Source organism: Furipterus horrens, unplaced genomic scaffold, assembly GCF_987537825.1.
Source record: "Furipterus horrens unplaced genomic scaffold, mFurHor1.1.pri manual_scaffold_13, whole genome shotgun sequence".
NCBI classification, from domain to species: domain Eukaryota; kingdom Metazoa; phylum Chordata; class Mammalia; order Chiroptera; family Furipteridae; genus Furipterus; species Furipterus horrens.
In genome coordinates this window covers 46,644,971-46,667,474 of record NW_028327183.1, presented here as the reverse complement: position 1 = coordinate 46,667,474, position 22,504 = coordinate 46,644,971, and the positions used below count along the sequence as shown (strand labels likewise).

The following is a 22,504-nucleotide window of genomic DNA, read 5'->3' as shown; positions in this document are numbered from 1 at the left end:
ACTGTCACCTGTCCCTTTCTGTCAGGAGAAGAGCAGCTGGAGAGCAGGAAGGACAGACACAGACGAGCCTCTGTGGCATTTCTGGGTGCGTGGCCAGCGCCTCAGTGCAGACTGAGCGTGGGGACCTGGGCCGGCGGGTGGGCCTGGGCGTGCAAATGGGAGTGAGCACATGCGGGTGGGGCACACCCTGAGCACAGGGAATGAAGTCAAAGGGTGGGGGGCGGCTTTCAGACTTGGGGCTCATGCGCTCTCTCTCAGCCCGCGGCCAGACTTGAGGTCAGGAAACAAGGTCTAGGTGGGAACAGGGAGTTGGGAAAAAGGGGTGGCATGTGAGGGGCCAGGACGAAATGAAACTGACGACTGTACCAGACTGACGGCCAACAGACCCCTGGGCGTCTCCCAGGCACCTCACATGCAGCCCGTCCAAACCGACCTCAGCTTCCCCACATGCTTGTTCCGCCGTCTGGCCAGAGACCTGGGGCTCAGGTGCTCCCCTCCACCACAGCCTCTCAGCCACATGTCTAGTCCTTTGTGCCTCTTGAACCTCTCTCCCACGTCCACTTCCCCTGTTGTGGTCCAGGCTCCATCCCAGCTCTGACCAGCATCCCTCCCTGACTTCCCTATTCAGGGACCTTCTGGCCCTCCTATGTCGGTATTCGCTCAGAGCACCCATCACAACTGGAGTGATCTCGTCACTCAGGCACCCGTCTGAGCACTGTCTCCCACACTGGAGTGTGAGCCCCAGGAGGACGGGGCCCAGTGCTGTCGCAGTGGGTGCTGTGTCTCCAGCACCGTCCAGTGCCAGGCCAGGCACAGAGGTGATGCTCAGGACATCTTGTTCAATGTCAGTGGGTCCCTGCCCAGCCTCCTCCCTATCCCCGGCCCAGCTTCAGCCCCTGCAACTATGGTCCATGCAGCAGTCAGGATCTGGTTAAAAGACAATAACCAAAACCAAAAAACTACCACTGTCCTCACTAACACATTGTATGAAAATACAGTGCACAAACCATCACATTAAAGGTGAGTCACCTGCACCTGGCCCTGATCCTTAGACCTACCTCAAACATACCCCCAAATCTTGCCCTCATCAGCTTTTCCCCTGCACATCACCTCCCCAACATCTGATCATAAGCGCACATCACTCACCTCTGTTTGAGTTTTCAACTGGAACTCTGCTTGTACTCACACAATTATTTTCTATGGATGGGTACTCTGTTCCCATGCGGTCTGTCCTCCCCCTGCCCCTCTGCTCCCCATTTTTACAGATGACTTGTAGATATTTCTTCTATTACTCTCTTTTTTCAGAGTCACAACAATAAAAATACTTCTTACTGATTCAATTATAATGATATCAAAATATTGGAAACATGAAGGGGATAGTGCTAAGTCCTTATCTATAGTAGCATGAAATAAATAATGTCAGAATTAAACACCTCAAGAAATAGTAAAGGTTTGCTATTTAGGAATAGAAAAGAAAGTACCCAAAGAAATAGCTTAGCCCTGGGTGGTGTGGCTCAGTGGATTGAGTGCCAGCCTGTGAACCGAAGGGTTGCTGGTTCGATTCCCAGTCAGGGCACAGGCCTGGGTTGCGGGCCAGGTCCCCAGCTGGGGGCGTGCAAGAGGCAACCACACATTGATGTTTTCTCCCTCCCTCCCTCCCCTCCAAGTAAGTAAATAAATAAATAAATAAATTTTTTAAGAAATAGCTTAAAATCAGTCCCAGGTGCTTGCCTGTGGGGAAGAGGACAGGGATGGGGAAAACAGGCAGAGGGCGTTCTTTCTCATGACAAGCCTTTAGGTATTATATTACTTTTAATTGTATAATTACTTTAATAAATAATTTAAAATTTAAGAACGAAAACTCATACAGTAAACGCATTATAGTTAATAACAGATCCAATACTACAGAAAAAATTAATGATTCAGGAAAATCAGTTCATGTAATTTTTCCAAAGCTTGGAGTAAAAGACAATAAGCAAAAAGAGCAGAGACCTGGAAGTCACCTGTAGAACAGGAACTGCCAAAGGAAGGGGCAGAGCAGATACAGGAAAAGCTATAAGCGAAGACATCACTACAGGAGGACATCCCATGGACTACGCCCTGGAAGGACCAACCACCAGGGAAATTTAAGAGAAGAAATCCACACAAAGGATATCCATCCTCTCTTCCATACCACTGAAGCCAGCGGAGAACTGGACACTGTAAAACATCACCCAGCTCTGTCGAGGGTGCACGCATGAGTGTGTCATGACAGACAGAAGGGCAGACAGAAGGAAGCAAGCAAGCCAACCAACAACCAGGATGATACCTGAGAGTAAACGATAGTGACCCAAATATTCCGAACCAACCAGGAAGTTCTCCAGAATGCAAGTATTCAGAAAGTACTGTGGCCATTCCCATCGCTAAAAATAAATGTGTAAATAAACTACTCACAAAACCCGGCTTCTTGCGAGAGTAATAAAGAAAACTGTGATAAGTAATGTAAATGATAAAACAAGGTATACAAGTTTCAAAACTAATCAGGGAATAAGAAAATATAATGTGTTCCCTGGCTTGTGTGGCTCAGTGGATTGAGCGCTGGCCTGAAAACCAAAGGGTCACTGGTTTGATTCCCAGTCAGGGCACAGGCCTGGGTTGTGGGCCAGGTCCCCAGTTGGGGCCTGTGAGAGGCAAGCACACGTTGATGTTTCCTCCTCTTTCTCCCTCCCTTCTCCTCTCTAAAAATAAATAAATAATATTTTTTTTTAAAAAAAGGGAAAATATAATGTGCAAACAAGATACTAAATAAACTTACTGAGATCTTAAATCCAGATTCAGAAGCAAGTTTTTTAAATGTGAAGAAATGTAAATGCCTAACAAGCTTACGAAAGAAGAGTTCAACTTCACTGGCAATTAAATTGATACAAATATAACTAATGATATAATTTATGATTGATCAAGTTGACAAGGATTAAACAATGATATAGTCTTTGCAAGGATTTGAGGAAAGAATCATTATATGTTGGTGATGGAGACTGTAAATCTGGACTTTGAGGGGCACAATTTGGCAATGCACGTTTCAAAGGACTAAGTATACGTATGTACATTATGACCCCCAATTTTACCTCTTGGGATTTATCTTGTGGAAAATATACGGCTTAGTGCACAAGGATACATGCAGAAGGATGTTCCCAATGCTGGTTTTTACAATAGTAAAACACTGAGCAGCAATCTAAATGTCCATAAAAAGGGAATTATTTGAGACTTTCTGAACAGATTGATTCACCACTGGAGGTGCTGCTATGTAAAGTTTATGGTTGCAGTAATCAAAAACTGGTATTCCCATTTCTTCCTTTAATAGTTTATTTATTGCAGAGAGAGAGAGAGAGAGAAACATGTATTTGTTGTCCCATTCAGGTATGTATGCACTCACTGGTTCATCTTGTATGTGCTCTGACCGGGGATTGAACACACAGCCTTGGCCTACTGGGATGACCCTCTAACCAACTGAGCTACTTGGCCAGGGCAGAACTCCCATTTCATCATCATTAAAAAAGAAGCACTCTGACTGATGTGGCTCAGTGGGCTGGGTGTCCACCTGCAAACCAAAAGATCACTGGTGCGATTCCTGGTCAGGACAGCTGCCTGGGCTGTGGGTTTGGAACCCAGTGGGGGCGTGCAAGAGGCAACCGATCAATGTTTCTCTCACATGTTGATGTTTCTCTCCCTTTCTCCCTACCTCCCCCTCTCTTTAAAAATAAACAAATAAAATCTTAAAAAAGAAAAGAGGAAGTGCACTCTTTCTCTTGCACACCCCGCACCTTCTTCCTTCAGATGTGTATCTTTGCTTTCTTTCCTCTAGGCTTGAAGGATCCCACGGGACTTGCCACCCGGAGGACAGCGGGCAGCAGCGGCAGCTCCTTCTGGGCTTACCCCTGAATCTGTCTCAGACGCTCTTCCTCTTTTTTTTTTTTTTTTTAGGGCTTTATTTATTTTTGGAGAGAGGGGAAGGAAAGGAGAAAGAGAGGGAGAGAAACATCGATGTGTAATTGGTTGCCCCTCACGCCCCCAACTGGTGACCTGGCCCGCAACCCAGGCGGGTGCCCTGAAGCAGGAATTGAACTGGGGACCTTTTGGTTTGCAGGCCGGCACTCAATCCATTGAGCCAGGGCACAGAGGGCTCTTCTTCTAACTCTGTAACTTGTTTCCTGAGTCCATGCAGCCCAGGTGGCTCCCTTCTGCTTCTGTGACTTTGTAAAAGGCCAAGACAGCTCTTTAGAGCGGCCTGCGTGATTCCTCTCCTCGAGCACACTTCCGGCTTGCTGGGTAAACTACTTCTTGCTCTGCTTTGGGCTGCAGAGAGCAGCACCAGGAGCAGGGGTTCCAGTTCTGCGGTCAAAGGCCCGTTGTTCTGAATGTGGGCTTGCCCATGGTCACCGAACTTGCCAGCTTTGGCGGGCTCTGGCCTGCATCTCCTGAGCGGCTGCAGCAGGAAGCTGTCGTAGAAGCCCTCTGCCTGCTCGTGGGCACTGCCGCGTGGAAGGCGGCTCTCTGCCCGAGGACACCGCGGAGAGAGAACTGGCTGACGCACAGCACCTCGTCCTGTTTGTCCATCACACTCTCCGTCCAGTGCTTCCCACTCTCGTCCTCAAACACACGTAAGTTTAAAATCTTTCGGCCCATGTGCTCCGGCTCCTTCTGTGTATCTGCCAGAGAAATGCCTGGCCACACACAGATGCCCTGTCCAGTGGCACTTTTCTTCTCTCCTATTTTGACAGTGGCCCGGGTGACACGCTGCCCCATGGCTTTCCTGGCTGGTGGCTCTTTTCACTGTCTCCCTCAGCTGCCAACATGGCCAGGGAAGAAATTAACGCCCCTGACCCCCCGCCGCCCATCCGTAGGCCAGACTGTCCCTTCACACGATGGGGATTTACCACACAGGCTGTTTGGTGGCTATCAGGCCCCTTGTACTCTGCATCAGCCAAGTTGGAAAATGGAAACTAAACAGCACAGACAAGGTGACGCTCGTGGAAACGCTATTCAGCGCGATTGAGGTGGCTAAGCTAGAGCAGAGCCCCTCTGTGGTGTTGTGTCATGAAGGGGACGCCTTGAGGACAGCATTCTCTGTATCAGCGTCAGACGGCTTCCCTAGTCCCATGTCCCATCGAGCCACTTCAAATGCCACTGGTCAGCTTGCTTGCAGCTGGACTCACGTGGTGTCTCTAAAACTGCAGGGGGGTTTCGTTTCTGTTTTTGGTTTTTTTGCTGGCTGCTTGTCGTTCTTTTTCCACTTGGTGCAAAGCACGCAGTATTTGGCGTCAGGAGGGCATGCGAGTGCGCGCGCCTTCGGCAGGAAGGAGCTGGCCTCTCTCAGTCAACTTCCTTTTTTTGGGGTTTTGATGTTTTATTATAAAAAACTCCAACTGCTTCTGCTTGCTGCATCCTGCCTAGTCTTACCAGGTGGGATGGGGAGGGAGACGAGGGTGGAGGCGGAGGAGGAGGGGCAGGAGTGGGGGCTGGTGGGTGGCCACTCAGGACAGGGGCCAGCGTTGGCTTTGCCGGGCCGGCTACCAGGCGGCTTCCTTGTGGCTTCCTGAGCCAGGTTACAGGTGTTAGTGCTGCTGGAGGCCGGGGGGGACTCTGACTCTCTGGGGACTCCTGCGCTGCGGCCATGATCGAGAGAGTGGACTTCCTGAAAAAGAAGCTTGCCCACCAGTGACCAGGTCGGTCTTGGGGAGACCAGGGTGGTGGAAGGTGGCTTCCCCGGGATACTTTAAAGCTGCAGGTTTTGTCGCATTAGTGGGTAATGAAATCAACTCAGTTGCTCACACCAGCACTGAAAACGACTGAGATATCACAGCACAGCCCGGGACTTAGAGCTGTGAAAAGAGCCACAGCTGCTTATTTTCAGTGGCCTCCTTTGTGCTGCCTCCCAGGGAACTTCTAGAAGACTCAGGGGGCTGCTTTGAACAAGTTTTGTGTGTGTGCGTTTAACTTGTCAGCCGAGGAATGATGTACAAAAAGCGCACCGATCTGAAGTTCAGCTCCATGACTTTTTACATGTGTATATGCCAGTGGTGCTCAGCGGGGGCCGACTGTGCTCCCTGCCGGCAGCGCCCCCCAAGTTTTGACAACCAAAATGTCTTCAGACATTGCCAATGTCCCCAGATAGGAGGGGTGTGGGGCTTTTCTCCATATGGGTGTTGAAATGACCATCCTTTCCTCACTGAGTGGCAGTGGTACCTTTGCTGGAAATCGACATATATGTGTGGGTCTAGCTTTGGGCAGTCTGTTCTGTCCTGTTGGTCTATTTGTCAGTCCTTGCACCAATACTATGCTGCCGTCATTACTTCGGTTTTATAATCAGTCTTGAAATCTGATAGTGTAAGTCTTCAAGCTTCGTTCTTCTTTAAAACTTTCTATTCTAGGACCTTGGCATTTCCATATAAATTTTAGAACCCACTTGTTCCTAACAACAAAAAAAACTTGTTACGGTATTTACTGGGATTGCACTGAATCTACAGTTGAATCTGGAGAGTCTTAGTAACTTCACACTATTTGGTCTCCAGTCCATGAGTAGGGTAATACAGCTCCATTTTTATACAGGTGTTCTTTCTCTCAGTGATACATTATGGTTTAAGAGTACTTGCATATCTTTTATCAAATTTATTCCTAGGTATTTGAAGGGTTTTGACACTATTGTGAATGGTTTTTTAAATTTATTTTCCAACTGCTTGTCAGTAACACATAAAAATACAATTGATTTTTGTACATTCATCTTTTATCTAGCAACCTTGCCGAAGATCGTTTACAGGGTGTGGCAAAAACACATGTACAGTTCTGAGTATGCAGAACAGTTTATTTTTGTATTATGATTTATAATTATTTTCCATATGAACAACTGTAAACCTACTTTTGCCTCACCCTGTATTTTTTTTCACAGTTTGTGTTTATTTTTTTATTTTTTAAAAGATTTTATTTATTTTTTATTTTTAGAGAGAGGGGAAGGAAGGGAGAAAGAGAGGGAGAGAAACATGAATGTGTGGTTGCCTCCTGTGAGCCCCCAAGTGGGTGCCTGGCCCGCAACCCAGGCATGTGCCCTGACTGGGAATCAAACCGGCGACCCCTTCATTCACAAGCCGGCACTCAATCCACTGAGCCACACCAGCCAGGGCTCATAGTTTGTTTTTAGGCTCCTCTGGCTTATTTATGCATACAGTCATGTTATCAGTCAATAATCAGCTTTAATTCTTCTTCAATCTTCATGCTTTTAATTAACTATATTTTTTGCCTTATCACACTAGCTACAAGCTCCAACAGTATGCTGCTTAGAAAAGGTCACACTTATCTTATTCCAAAGACTGAAGGAATGTGTCCGCTTTAACTTTGTAAATATGATGTAACTGAACTCTTGGTAAGATACCCCCTTTGTAGGATTAAAGAAGTTCCTTTTTTAAAAAATCCTCACCTCAGTACATTTTTTCATTGCTTTAGAGACAGAGGGAGGGAGGGAGAGACAGAGAGAGGGAAACAGCGATGTGAGAGAGAAACACTGGTTGGTTGCCTTCCCATACAGGCCCCGACCCGGGAGTGAACTCACACCCTGGGTATGTGTGCTCACTGGGAACTGAACCCGGGACAACACTCCAACCAACTGAGCCATCGGCCAGGGCAAGGGGTTCCTCTTTATTCCTAGTTTTTGGAGAGTTTTTATCATGAACAAGTATTGAACTTCATCAAATGCTTTTCCCATATAGTTATATGATTTTGCTCCTTTATGCTATTCCTGCAAAGACTTAGGGACATAGGAAAGGACCAAGCACCGCTCACCACCACTGGAAACACATCTACACACACGCAACGGCTGCTGCCTTGTAAAATAAAGGGGATGGGTTCCTAATAAGGGCCGTCACTCAACTGTGACCCATGAAGAGACACATCATACTTATACTACTTACTAATTGCATACTTATATAGCCCATATGGCGAAAGGGCTGTGACAAAACGCTCAATATGGCATAACTAGTGACGGGGATTGTTAACTATTGAGAGGGGAGAGTTGTCATTGCTGTTGTTTTTAATATGGCGGGAGGAGAATAAAAGCACTAACTCCTTACCTTCTGTATGAGGAAGTTGACAGGTAATAAAAACATGGGGGGAAATTTTTTAAGAACTAGGAGTGTAAGCGCCTTATTTAGAAATAATGTGGCAAATGCCCCCAAACAGCTAAGAGTTTAAGTGGTTTCCTGTGAGGAGCAGGAACTGAGGTGGAAAAGGAGATGGCTGGGCTTCCTTCTTTCTATCATAAATCATAGACATATCTGGCTCTTTAAGTACTTGTGCTGCTTGACAAAATTAGTAATTAATGTAATTTTAAAAACACATAAACATGTCAACAATATTCTTGTAACTATATATGGTGCCATGGGGGCACCTGAAATATCCGGGGGATCACTTTTTAGAGTATATGATTGCCTAACTACTATGCTGTATCCCTGAAACTGATACAAAATTGTGTTGAATGCAAACTGTAATTGAAAAATAAAATTTTCCCGGGCTGGTGTGGCTCAGTGGACTGAGCGTTGGCCTATGAACCAAAAGGTCGCTGGTTCGATTCCTGGCCAGGGCACATGCCTGGGTTGCGGGTCAGGTCCCCAACTGGGGGCATGTGAGAAGCAACCAGTCACTGTTTCTCTCACACAACAGTGTTTCTCTCCCTCTCTCTCTTCCTCCCGTTGCTCTAAAAATTAGTAAATTAAAAAAAAAAAAATCTTTAAAAAAATAAATAAAAAAAAAAAAAAAAAAAAAAACCACACGCATAAGTACATCTTAAAAACTTGTCCAAGCCAGAAACATAAGCACTGCCTTTGGGTTTCCAGGCCTCTGACTTGCCCTCTGGCCTGGATCCCCTCACTGCCCCCCCTCCTCCGGCCCCTTCCATATGTGAAGTCACCATATTAAAATAAACAGCAGATCAAAGTACTCTCCTGCTTAAAATACTTCAAGGGTTTCTGCTGACTTTAGGATAAAGTCCAGGTTCCTTAAAATGACCTAAAGGCCCCATACAATCAGCATATCTTTTACCACCAGGCCCCCTTACAAAAGGAAATACTTCCAGTGTTCAAAATATTCTGTATTTTATACATGCACTTCCTTGGCCCAATGTTCAGTTTAGTGTCCCCTCCTCTAGGAAGCCCTCCCTGATCCTTAGGCTAGGCCAGGTGTCCCCTGGGGGTTCTCTCAGCCTCCTGGGCTCCAAAGCCAGGTCCTGCCCACTTGGGGCCATCACTTTCTAGGCGTGGGTCTGTCTCCCCACCAGACGCCGAGCCCTAGGATGACAGGGCAGAGATGAACTGCGTGGGGCACACAGGGAGAGTGAATAAATAAATGAAGGAAACACACTAAACCTAACTTTTGGTTATGACTGAACACTGGGATATGGGCACTCTATTGTTTTTCTCATATGTATTTTAAATTTTTTCTACAATAAACACAGATTGCCCCTCTATTTTTAAAAGTAAGAAAAAATGGGCCCTGGTCAAGTAGCTCAGTTGGTTAGAGCATTGTGCCGAAAGCCAAAGTTGTAGGTTTGATCCCTGGTCAGGACATACAAGAATCAACTAATGGCCCTGGCTGGTGTGGCTCAGCAGACTGAGTGCCGGTCTGCGAACTGAAGTGTTGTGGGTTCGATTCCCAGTCAGGGCACATGTCTGGGCTGTGGGCCAGGTCCCCAGTTGGGGGCACATGAGAGGCCACCACACTTGATGTTTCTCTCCCTCTCTCTAAAAATAAATAAATAAAATCTTTGGAAAACAAAATTACACATTAAAAAAATAATAATAAAAAAACTAAATAAATCCTAATTTAAAAAAAACCTTTAAAAAAATCAACAAATGAATAAACAAATAAGTGAGGCAACAAATCAATGTTTCTTTCTCTCTTCCTTGCTTCCTCTCTCTCTCTCTCAAATTAATAAATTAAGAGATTTTTTAAATAAATAAAAATAAACCACAGCTCTGACTTTAGGAATTTATCACCTTCTCCCAGAAAGGAAGTATGGATTTATAAAAAGATTTGGATCCCGGAGGAATGTACCCTTCCCCCCCACATGATTGGTCCATCTCAAGAGGAGCTTCCTTCGACTTCCAGGCTAGGGACCTGCTCCGCACTCAGCCACTGGGGGTGAACCTTGAGCACTAACCACCAGGGGGCGCTTCCCTGCAGGATCAATGGGACTCACAAGGAGGGGGACTTACGGGTGCTTCTAGGGCGAGAAGTGAGTGGTGCACACCATTTGGTGACCCCAAGGTTTCTATGGCCATGTGATAGGGTCACTATGAGTAATCCTTATGAGGGTGCGTGGGAAGTCATTCAGGAAGTACCTCATCTGGGATCTGAGGGACCTTTGGATGTTCCTCAGGAAGCGTCACTGCTGCAGTGTGCCAGCCGGGAGACGTGCGGGCAGCCGGCTCACCAGCAGCGCTGTGATGGGACCGAGAGCTGGCGCCGCTTGGAGGATTTGGCTCCTCACCTTCTCAGGTACCGGGACCCAGGGGCCTGTACCCGGGGCCCCCTGCACCCAGATGCTCACCAGGGCTCCCTATACTCAGCCCTCACCCAGGGCCCCCTGCACCCAGCCGCTCACCTGGGGCCCCCTGCACCCGGCCCCTCACCCTCTTCTCTCCCTTGAAGCCTCCTGCCTCCTGCTGTGGCCATTCTCTGATGGATGGCCGGTGCCTACCTCACCCTCCTGGAGCCAAGGACCCCGCGGTGAGTGTAGGGGTGAGGATCTTCTGAGGGAGGCAAACAAGTGAGAGGGCTGGTGGGAACACTGCCCTCCAAATGGGAGTTTTTAAACTTCAGGTCTGTGATCCTAAGTTGCAAAATCAATTTGGTATGTAATTACCAGCATTTCTTTAAAAGGAAAAAAACAAAAACAAAAACAAAACAAAACAAAAAACAACCCAACACAACGTATAATTCCATTTACATAAAATTCTATAAAATGCAAACTAATCTCTAGCAGGTCAGGGTTGCCTGGGGATTGGGGAGTGGCAGGGGGGCTGGGATTACAAGGCGCATGAAGATACTGCGTGGGTGGTGGATATGCTCCTTCTCTAGATCGTGGGGATGCTTTCATGGGGGGCCATGTCTCTTAAAACCTATCAGACAGTATACTTCAAATAGAACCAGATAGACTAAGTCCCACAGGAAGGAAGAGGAAGGAGTGGGTGTCGGCCAGGTGCAGTAACAAACACCACAGGAGATGAGGAAGGAAGAAGGGTCCCAAGACAGCCCCAGGCTGGGACCCCACCTTCTGGCTCTGCCATCGCCCAGGCTGAGCTGTTTCTGGCCCCCAGGCAAGGTGCTGGTGGTCCGGCCGGAGGCTTGGAGACGCTGTGGCAGCGTGGCCCTGGACCCCAAGGACAGCATGTGGAGCTGCTGCGGGCTCCACCACCCCTTCCACCGCGGCTCCCAGAGGTGCTGTTCGACCAACATGGAGGCGTTCCAAGTCATTCCCAAGGACAACAGCAAGTCAGAGTATGATGACTGCAGGAAATACAACAGGAAGGACCTCTAGGCTCCGGAAAGGCACCCTTCACTACCCCGACTCCCCCCACTGCCGTCCCCCAACCCACCCTTTCCTCCTAAGCCCTCACTTTGAGGACTCGGGAATTACCCAGTAGCTCCTTCTTTCCAAGAGGCTAAGTTATGGGCCACAGAGCCCCATGGTGTGAAGTTACGTAAGTCACCTCATAATTCTACACCGTGGGTCCCTTGTCTGCAAAACAGACAAAATCAGAGAAGCTTCTAGCTCTGGCTGGGGGAAAGGCTGAGGGCCCAATGGCCAGGGAAGATGAGGCCTGCAGTTCTGGAACCCCTCACCCAGAATTCTCCTTGTAGAAGGAAAGACTTCTTTCTGCTCGCAAGCGCACAGCACAGGCTGAGCTGAAGGCCCCATGCTGCTGAGTTCACCCCGAAGTGGTGCAGGAACTCCTCTCTGTGCCTTCTCCTTCCTGGCAATTCTCCTGAGCTGCAGGCCTCCCCCTGGGTCGTCCTCCCAGTGCCCGAGAGGCACCAGGTCCCAGAGGGGAGAGACGGGCGTGCAAGGGTGTTCACGCCAGGAGTCTGAGAGTGGTGAGCAGCGGGAAACAATGCGCCTGCCAGAAGGGGACTCCCGGTTCGTGCACGTGACAGCCCCTGTGACCAGGCCTTCCTCTACCACGAGGCTGCGAAGCTCCAAAGGACACGTCCCGACAGCCCTGCCACACTGACCCCGGACGGGAGCTGCAGCTGGCCAATGAGGCGCATCGCCCAAGATCTGCAAGGCGGAAGGAGGAGCCAGGCTCCGAACTGCAGCTTTGGCCCTGCTGCCGAGGGTGGACTGGGGACCATGGGATTTCCCAACGTAAACTTTTATTTTTTAAATATTTTATTTACTTATTTTCAGAGAGAGGGGAAGGGAGAAGATGAGGGAGAGAAACACCAGTTGGTTGCCTCTCGCATGCCCCCAATCGGGACCTGGCCCACAACCCAGGCACATGCCCTGACCTGGAATTGAACTGGCGACCTTTTGGCTCACAGGCTGGATTTCAATCCACTGAGCCCCACTGGCTGGAACTCAATGTGAATTTTCATCGTCTTATCACCCACTGCATGGGTGTCACGGCTTCTTGGCCCCTGGATGGTATTAGGCTGACAAGTTTTTCAACACACTATCTGACTGGGCAGCCCGAAAGGCAGGAGCTCCCCTGGGGGTCAGTTCTGTGGTGTCATTCCCAGACCCAGCCAAGGGCTGCTGCATCCAGCCCGTCCCGTGACCGCAAGCCTCGGTCTCTATTAAATGCTTCCTGCCTCATTATTCTGAAATGCATAAAAAAGGAGATGGAAGGGTGGGTGGGTAGAGGGGTGAACTAATGGATGGAAGTGTGATCGAGCAAGCACAGTAAAATGTTGGCGGGAGCACCTTCTTGTGGGTATGCGGATGTGTTCAATGTAACATTCTTTCAATGTTGCTGTATATTTGAAAATGTTCATAATAAAGTGTTGAGGGGAAAAGTCCTTTCTTCTTATAAGGGTCAGAGAGTGTCCTCTTTCCTACAGGTGAACTGTGATGACACAGTTATCTCAGAAACGGTGAGAGCTTTCTGTGGCCCAGGTGGCAAGCGGCCCTCACTACCACAGGGGAACTGAGCAGCTACCCTAGTTTGGGCTGATGCCCAGGACAGTGGAGAACTCTCTCCCCAGAAACAGAGGCACAATTATGTGCAATACTAAGGAAAGGCTCCAAGAACAGAGTCCTCCAGAGTCCCTGGGTCTCTGACTCCCCTGTGGCCTGAGATGAAGGTGGGGTGCACTGCCTTGGACCCCCTCAAGCAGGAGAACCTGCTGCCTAAGAGTTCAGGTGCTCCCAGGCTGGAGTCCCAGCAATGCTCCATCTCCAGGCCTCTGTTTTCCTCTGTAAAATGGGTTTAGTAATAATCCTGCCCCATAGGGCTGCATGAGACCCAGCAAGCCTGGGCCTGGCTCCATCCGAAGGTTTCGGTAAAGGGCAGCCATGGCTGTTACAGGGCAGGCCCAGGACAGGGCCGCTGAGCCTCAGACCTGAGAGCTTTCACCCACCGCGGGGGACGAAGACAGAAAACACACTGGGGTGTGCTCCCAGAGGTCTGGCAGATGAGGTCCCTGTTAGCAACCCTCAGAGATTCCACAGTCCTCCTGCGACAGCCACGACCACAGTCTAGGCGGGGCCCGGACTCAGGCCAATCCCCACTTCCTCCGTGAGGCTCGGTTCCCTCACCAGTAGAATGACGCATAGAACAGTCCCAAGGAAGGAGGGCCAGCTTTTCTTACAGAATCAATTAACACATGGAGAAGGCAAACATCACCACAATCACTGCTGCAGACACGGTCCACTGATGGATGCTAAAAGGAGTGGGCCACCCCTGGCTGGTGTGGCTCAGTGGGCCCCTGAGCCCAAACTGCAAGGTCGGGGCACATGCCCGGCTTATAGGCTTGGTTCCCGGTCAGGGCGCGTGCGGGAGGCAACCAATCAATGTTTCTCTCTCACATCAATGTTTCTCTCCCTTTCTTTCTCCCTCCCTTCCCCTCCCCTGGAATCAGTAAAAGAAAAAAAAATTTAAACAAAAATTTAAAAAAGGAGTGGGCAACAGTTTGAGGAGACACAGGGTATTTGTGTAGTCTTAAGGTATCTTCCCTAAGATAGACATTAGCTACGAAGGGAAAACAGTCACTTTACAATGAACAAACCCAGCGCACATCACCCTAAACACAGGACCAAGATCAACATGACCAAAATTAAGACACAGTATAGTCACGATCCCTGATGTGCACTGAGAAGGGCACAAGGGCATCCCTGTGGTGTTCTGGCCGAAAAGGCAGAACCTCTTTCCAATCACGAGAAAGCATCAGACCCACTCAGATCCAAGGACAGTCTATAAGACAGCTAACCAGTACTCTTCGGAAGGGTCAAGGTCATAAAAGACAAAGAAAGACCGAGAAATGGTCACAGATGAAAGGGGACTAAAGCTACATGACAAGTAACTGCGACGCGGGATGCTGGGTGAGACCCCGGCAGAGAAAAGGACATGGGTGGAGAAACTGCTAACATCCGAATGAGCTCTGCGGTTGCGTTCACAGGATTGCATCCACGTTCATTCCCTGGTTTGCTCACTGTGCTTTTTAAGATGCTATCACTGCAGAAGCGGAGGGAAAGGTATGAAGGGACTCAGTCTTGTTTTTACAACTTTTCTGTATAGCTAATCTTAGTTCAAAGAAAGAAGATAAAAAAAGACACCAGCCCTGGCTGGTATGGCTCAGTGGATTGAGTGCGGCCTGCAAACTGAAAGGTTGCAGGTTCGATTCCCAGTCAGGGCACACGCCTGGGTTTCAGGCCAGGTCTCAGCTGGGGGCATGTGAGAGGCGACCAATCGATGTTTCTCTCGCACATCGACGTTTCTCTCCCCCTCTTTCTCCCTCCCTTTCCCTTTCTCTGAAAATAAATAAAAATAAAATCTTAAAAAGACATCACCTTCAGATGGCGAGACGGTGAGGAGATGGACCGTCTGGAACACAGCCGCTGCCCTTGAGTCAGAAACCCTGTGTCAGGAAACGATGCCGAAGTTACCCCCATAGGTACGCAAGGCTTGTCTCTCTCATTAACCTGGCGGCATTGTTTATAATGACAATAAAAGCGCCAGGAAAGCCCCTACAAGACCGTACCTACGGCCTCATCGGTTACAGCGACTCTGGCAGCAGCAGAGACAGAGAGCGAGGGAGGCCCTCACACGCTGCCTGAGAGCGCGCTCTCTCCAGGAGAACGTGGCAGTGAGCGGCCCCAGCACTGACCCAGCGCCTGCTGTTTGCTACATTCACGGGGGAAAAAGGGGGGGTTGTGAGCTGCACATGGGCATTTGCTTAAAGTGCAGCTTTTGGGGGGTTCCCCCCTAGAAAATATACAGGATAACTGTGAATAAATGAGGCTATACACACAGCAGGCCTGACAGGCTCAGGGACCAAAGGTACCCAACTGGAGGCTCTGATCATAAATTCCTAACTGGGCCGGTGATGGCAGGTAGTCCCGTCCCAGCCCACAGCTGCCTTAGCAAAGGTCAGTCTTGACCTCAGGCGAGTCCGGCCCATTGTTCTGATGCATCTCGGAGAACATCTTGAAATGCCAGAGTAATTTTCCCTCCCAGGCTCCTCAGAGGCAGAGGCTTACCCACCCACACCGATCACCTGCGCTGAAGCTTCTCCTTGTCATCCAGCGGCCTGCACAGTGCCTTCAGCGACTATAAATGTTCAGTGCTAACCACCCCGTACCCACAGATTTAAAAGAAGTATGTGTCTCTCCATTTTGTTTTTACCCAATCTCAGAGAGATCACCACTTTGCTTTCTGCCACCTCCTCAGTCTACAGCCTGTAACCTTCCTTATATTTTTCTCGCTTGTTCTAACTGTACAAAATGAACCGCCAAACTGCCATTGTCCGGAGAATCATCTCCATCTGTGGAGATCTTGCTTTTTGCTTCTGGGTCTATCTTCAGTTTGGCTCAAATAAACTCTTACAAAGTTTTTCTACAGGTTTGGATGTTCTTTATTAAAAAAATTTTATTTATTTATTTTTTAGAGAGAGGGGAAGGGAGGGAGAAAGAGAGGGAGAGAAACATCAATGTGTGGTTGCCTCTCGTGTGCCCCCAACTGGGGACCTGGGGGCATGTGCCCTGACTGGGGTTCGAACCGGTGACCCTTTGACTCACAGGGTGACACTCAATTCACTGAGCCACACCAGCCAGGGCTGGATGTTCTTTTGTAGGCCTGGAAAGAAAATAAGAAGGATCCCTATGTTACAGAAACAGGGGAGTCCAAAAAACCCCAGAGTTTATGGCTGGGGGTTGGGGAGAAGTAAGCAGATTTCAGAATGCCTCCACATGCCTGAGGCTGGTGGCTAGTGTCTTTTCTTATGCAAAATGGCTTTAATGCATCCAAAGCCTCAGGTAGATGGGAGGGGACTTGGACCAGGGGATGGATGATATGGAGAAAGCACACAGAGCCTACGGAAGGTTCTGTGAATGGTCAGAACTGGTTACCGCACCCACTGCATCAGAGGACGTAGTCAGGGATTTAAACATAAGCGGCAGACATTTTAGCCAGGCGGACGGTGCGCTTCTAAGGCTGAGGCTGACTATGTGAATTTAACTGGGACTGACGATGCAGTTTTAAGGAAGGGACATACCTTGCTGCTTTGAAAAGGAACAGACTGACCATGTGGATTACAAAAGGACTAACTATGCAGTTTCCAAGGAGGCTGAGAATCCACGAGGTTCTGGATTAAAAGCTGGTGGACCCCATAACACAGACGAGGTCTCCCCAGTCAGGATTGAATGACTGGCAGCTACTGGTAAAGCTGAACTGTGTTTGGAAAGTAGGGAAACGGTTTCTTTAACTTTTCTAAAACTAGCCTGGTTTGGTAGGGGGGAGGCAAGGATATGTGTTTATGGGTGTTTTAAAGAACATAAGACTTAACAACAGAAATCCGCAAATAACTAAATCTATATAACTATTACATAAACAATTCTTTTTCTTTTCACCAAACTCTGGTATTGAGAGTTATGATTTTGGCGGCGGGCAATCAGGCCCCTAACTAAAGAGCCCGTGGATTTGTTTTCAATTGGAGCAGCCCAGGGGTTCTGTAACACCTACCTCACACCTAACACCCAAAATAAGTTCCAGATGCATCAAAGACTTAAACACACGTGCAAATATAAGACTGAAATTACTACAAGAAAACATGAGTGGAATCACTTATAATCTAGGAATAGTCTTCCTAAAGATGCCACAGAACCTGGAAGTCATAAAGAAAAAGATGAATAGATATGACTAAGTTAAAAAAGGTTTTTATGTGGTAAAAACACACATACAATAAACACAGTCAAATAACAATGCTGGAAAAAGATTTGCTCACTTCCTCCTGGAGAGAGCTCCTACAAATTAATTAGATAAAGACCTCAACAACTTGCTGGAAAAATGGGCCAACGCTACAAGCAGGTTAATTGCTGCTGCAACAGTCAAATGGCTCTTAAAGGAGATGAGAAGACACACAATTTCGTTTACAAGGAAATGCAAGTTAAAACTCATGGGAAGTTCCTCTCCATCTCTCAGACAGGCAAACATCAACAAGGGTCTCAGCCCAGTGCATGGGCGGAGGGAGGGGACCAAACTGCTGGCAACAGTGACCCTTAATTCCAGAGGGACCCTTGCATGGGAGTCAAATTCGCATCCCTCCCATCTCATTGCTCCTGAGTGCTCTCGACAAATTCTGAAAAAACTATGCACCCTCTTTATATACTTTTTTCATCCGAAGTTTAAATAATTGCAAAGAGCGTAACTTCTTGCATGTGATAGTTATTGACATTTTAAAACAAATCTGTTGTCACTCTTTTAAGCATATGCAAAAAAGGAAAGAGCCCACAGAAATTTAACACACACCATCACTCATTTGAAAGATAGATGGACCAGCTCTCTGTTACAGGGTTTGTTTGCATCGTTCCTTGTTCTTGAAGTTCAAACTATATTTTACCTTCTCTACAAAATTTTATCCTAACAGAACATATTTTTATGCTCAAATGCCCTATTATATTTCCTGGAAGCAAAAAATGTGTCTAGAAATGAAAGCCAAAATTTTCATTTCTTGAGACCTTACTTAAAATTTTCTCAGAATTGAGTTACCATTATAATTACTATTGGTATATCACTGATTGGGGCATCATATATCACACAATTTCATGTATAATTATTAAATATAAAAAGTGAAGTTTTGGCCAAGACACATGCCTTACTAAGGTGGACTAGGGAGAACATTCCTGCCGTCAATATTTCAAATTGTTCCTTTGTGACCTTAGAGATTTTTACACCTGGAACATCACAGTATGTCCAGGAAGGGGGAACAGATTTGCCTTCTTTTTTTCACACTTCTCCCGTAATTTCTTTTCCTGGGAGGAGAGCCAGGAAAAGACTCAGCAGATTCCTCAGGCAAGCCAGGTGAAGTTGGCGACCTCGAGGTGGAAGGGGGCCGGTGGCACACATGTGTCTCAGCATTAAGGCTGCCTGCCAAGTGCCACAGGGACCGGACGAGTGACGGCAGCGCTCTCTGGGACAGTATAACCCAGAAACAACCTGAATGTCCTCCAATAGGGCCCTGATCCATCATCCACACTGTGTACTGACTGCTATGAAAAAGAATGTGGGAAATCCATGATATGGAGGTTCAAGGTGTGCTGCAAAGAGGAAAAAACCGGGCACAGACAGCATGAACAGTATACTACCACATATGTGATTCAACATATGTATCCCTAGAATATGCTTGATGATGCACAGAGCACTTTAGGAAGATGGCTGGGGGTGCCTTTGCTCCCCCTCTGGCCTCTGACCTACTTCCCAACTCACCCCGTGCCTAGCCACAGCGGCTAGGCCTCCTCACCGTTCCGGGAACCCACTGGGCATTTTCTAGCCGCGGGGCCTTTGCACTCACCGTGCTTACGCCTAAAACACTTTTCCCAAATACCCACACTGCCTCCCTTTACTCAGCCTCTACTCAAACATTTACCTCCTCAGAGAGGCCTTCCTGAACTCAAGCTAACATAGCACGGGCCTTCTCCCACTGCCCTTAGCCTTCTTCCCTGCTTTGTTTTTTCCTCACTACCTAACACAAAACACCTCTTGTTTTCTTGTCTTGTTTATTAACTGTCTCCCATCAGGAAAACTTCAACTCCATGAGAAGAACAGACTTGGGTGTCTTTTTAAACAGCTGTATATCCAGTGCCTGGCAAGTAGCAGACATTCAGTAAATATTTCTTAAGGAACAAAGAAGGAAGACAGGCAGGCAGAGAGGGATGGAAAACGTAGGTACGCCTCACCATATTCGCTTTTATACCATCTGAATTTTTCTAGCTTGTGTATTATTACTGTTAATAAGGGAATTAAATTAGAAATCAGTAACAATAAGGAATTTAAAAAGGCCCTAATATTTAGAAATGAGACAACACACTTCTAAATGACCCATGGATCCAAGAAGAGACCACAAGCGAAGCTGGAAAATATACAGAACTGAATGACAATGAAGAGCCGCCATGTCGGATTTTACGGGATACACCTGAAGTACTGTCCAGAGGGAAATTTGTGTTGTGCTTCAATATTTGCATAAAAAAAGAAGACAGATTTAAAAACAATAATCTGAGACTCTACCTTATTTAAAAGGAGCAAATTAAACCCAAAATAAATAGAAAAAAATTATAAGGGCAGAAACCAATGAAATAGGAAAGAGACAAACAAGAGGAAAATAGCAAAGCCAAAAGGTGATCCTTTGAGACATACATTGATAGAGCGCTACCAGGATTAGTGATCAAGAATAAAGAAAAAAGAAAACATAAATTAGCATTATTTAGAAATGAAAGAGGAAACATCACTACATATCCTAAAAATATTAAAAAGATGCCGAAGGATGCCTGGCTGGTGTGGCTCAATGGATTGAGCACTGGCCCGAGAACCAAAAGGTCATCAGTTCGATTCCCGGCCAGGGCACATGCCTGGGTTCTGGGTCAGGTCCCCTGTTGGGAGCACGTGAGAGGCAACCAATTGATGTATCTCTCATACATTGATGTTTCTCTCCCTCCCCATCTCTCTAATAAATAAATAAATAAATAAAATTTTTTAAAAATGCCAAAAGAATGTTATAAACAGCTTTATACCAATAAATTCAGCAACTTATATGAAATGACATGTACCGTGAAAAACATAATTTGTAAAAATTGACAGAAGAAATAGGAAATCTGAATGCTATAGTCCCATAACTACTAAGGAAATTGAATCCATTATTCAAAACTACACACCTAAATGGACATGTCAAATATTTAAGGAAGAAATAATTTCAACTTTATACAAAATGAGGGAACATTTTCCCAACTGTACTATGAGGTCAGCAAAATCTTAATATTCGTCGGCAGCCGTCCGTCTCGAGAGACGATGGTGTAGCTTCTTAAGAGTCTATCTGCACCGCCGAGAATGGCTGTGCAGTCCGACTCGGGAGTGACATGGTATCTGTCTCCTTCCGTGTTGAATCGACATCTTGCGATGACGCTGAAGCTACAGAGCCTGGGCAGGGTAATATGGAGGGTCTGCTGTTGCCCATGCAGCAGACCCCCCCTCTCTTCGCAGCTGAAGGGTCCAAGGGAAAGACGGAGTCGATACAGCTTGGGTTCAGGTGCGCCACAGGAGTTGCCGGTGTTGACTACAACGTCAAACCACCTTAGGGACTCCGGCTCCGGATTTTCTGTCGGGGTTTACTCCCTTAGCCTTTCCCCTGAAGAGGTATGCCGCAAGGCAGCGGAGGTTTTTTGGAATCAGAGTTTTCCTTCTCTGATGTACCCTGACTGGAAGATCGAACCAGCGACACTTAGCTCGCAGGCCGACGCTCAATCCACTGAGCTAAACCAGCCAGGGCTAAAATCTTAATATTAACATGTGACAAAGACACTATAAGAAAAAATTACAGAATATGTCACTTGTGACCATTGTAAAAATCTTTAGAAAATATTAGCAAACCAAAGCAGGATTGATCTAGAAATACAAGACTGGTTTAATGTTCTTTTAAAAAATCAATAATTTTATTTCACAGTACTAATAGAATTATGGTAAGCCAACCTCCAGAGGGCCTCCAACAATGTGTCTCTTGGTATTTACACCTGTGTATAGTCCCTTCCTACATGGTCTGTATGACCAATAGAATATGGCCAGACCCTGGCTGGTGTGGCTCAGTGGATTGAACGCTGGCTTGTGAACCGAAAGGCCAGGTCCCTGGTTGGCGGTGTGTGTGTGAGAGGCAACCAATTGATGTTTCTCTCCCTCTCTATCTCCCTCCCTTCCCCTCTCTCTAAAAATAAATAAATAAAATCTTAAAAAAAAAAAAAAAGAATACGGCAGAAATGGCAACATGTCATTTCCAAAGTTAAGTTATAAAGAAACTGTCTCTTCAGTCTTGGTCACTTTCATTACTGGATCACTGTCTTTGGGGGAAGCCAGCTGCCAGGACGTGAGTGGCCCTAAGGAGAGGCCCATGTGGAGAGTAACTAAGCCCTCCAGCCGACTGCCAGCACAGAACTGAGACCTTCTACCAACACCCACGCAGGTGTGTCACCCTGGAGGGGGAGCCCCCAGTGCCAGGCTCCCCTTAGCCAGTGCCACTCAGCAAAGCTGCTCCTAAATTCCTGATTCTCAGGAACTGGTTTACAGTAAATGCTCTTCATTATCATAGTTAATTCTCACAACAAATGCTTATTTATTATCACATGAAAAGGTACTCAACATCACCATCCATGAGAGAAAAGCAAATGAGTTGCCACTGTACATCACCTGAAATGGCTAAAATTAAACTATGAAGATATTAAAGGTAGGCAAGGATGTGGAGCAACCGGAACCACACTGGAAAACTCCTGATTGCAGGTCGGGGAGGGGGGTACAAGGGGGATAAATGGCAGTGGAAAAAAATATATAATTAAAAAAAAGAAAATTTCTTAGTAGTTTCTTATAAAATTAAACATACCTTTACCGTATAAGCCAGAACTTTTACACGCAGCATAAATAATAAAAAGTTGCCGGGTCCTGGAGCTGGGTAGTCTAGGAGGGACCGAGACAGACCAGCTCAAATGTGGTCATCGGGAATCCCTCAACTCAGTATCCGTAACCTTGAGCAAACTTCTTACTTTAACTTTCTTTGGCGTTTAACATACAGCAGAGAAATGCACTCATTCGTAAATGCATAGTCTGCTGAGTTTGCAAACAACCCGTCTGTACAGTCAGCTCCCAGATGGAAAAACATCCCCCCGTTCCCCACAGGTCCCCATGTGCCACTCTCAGATCGGCCAATCAGAGCACTGCTTTCCTTGGGCCACAGTGATTGGCTCAGGGAAGGGGATGCCACTCAAGCAGGACCACTGGGATCCAGCCTGGAA

The 22,504-nt window shown here is 47.2% G+C and overlaps 2 protein-coding genes and 1 pseudogene across 4 annotated transcripts in view; 1 reads left to right on the top strand and 2 right to left on the bottom strand.

Moving 5' to 3' along the window:
* Positions 1-22,504, bottom strand: part of OPA3 (outer mitochondrial membrane lipid metabolism regulator OPA3) — a 58,944-nt gene that overhangs the window by 24,952 nt on the left and 11,488 nt on the right. The window lies entirely within an intron of this gene.
* Positions 4,232-4,804, bottom strand: LOC149994992 (D-aminoacyl-tRNA deacylase 1 pseudogene; annotated as a pseudogene).
* Positions 5,309-13,301, top strand: LOC149994991 (uncharacterized). Of its 2 annotated transcripts, XR_016507728.1 has the most exons (5): positions 5,309-5,439; positions 5,582-5,702; positions 10,400-10,518; positions 10,672-10,749; positions 11,340-13,301. XR_016507728.1 is itself a non-coding variant. In XM_090260387.1 (4 exons), the coding sequence occupies exons 2-4, from the start codon at positions 10,467-10,469 to the stop codon at positions 11,558-11,560; spliced, it is 351 nt and encodes a 116-aa protein (XP_090116513.1). In that variant the 5' UTR covers positions 5,494-5,702; positions 10,400-10,466; the 3' UTR covers positions 11,561-13,079. The 2 variants fall into 2 exon arrangements, 1 of the variants encoding a protein (XP_090116513.1); XM_090260387.1 differs by lacking the exon at positions 5,309-5,439 and having other exon boundaries at positions 5,494-5,702; positions 11,340-13,079.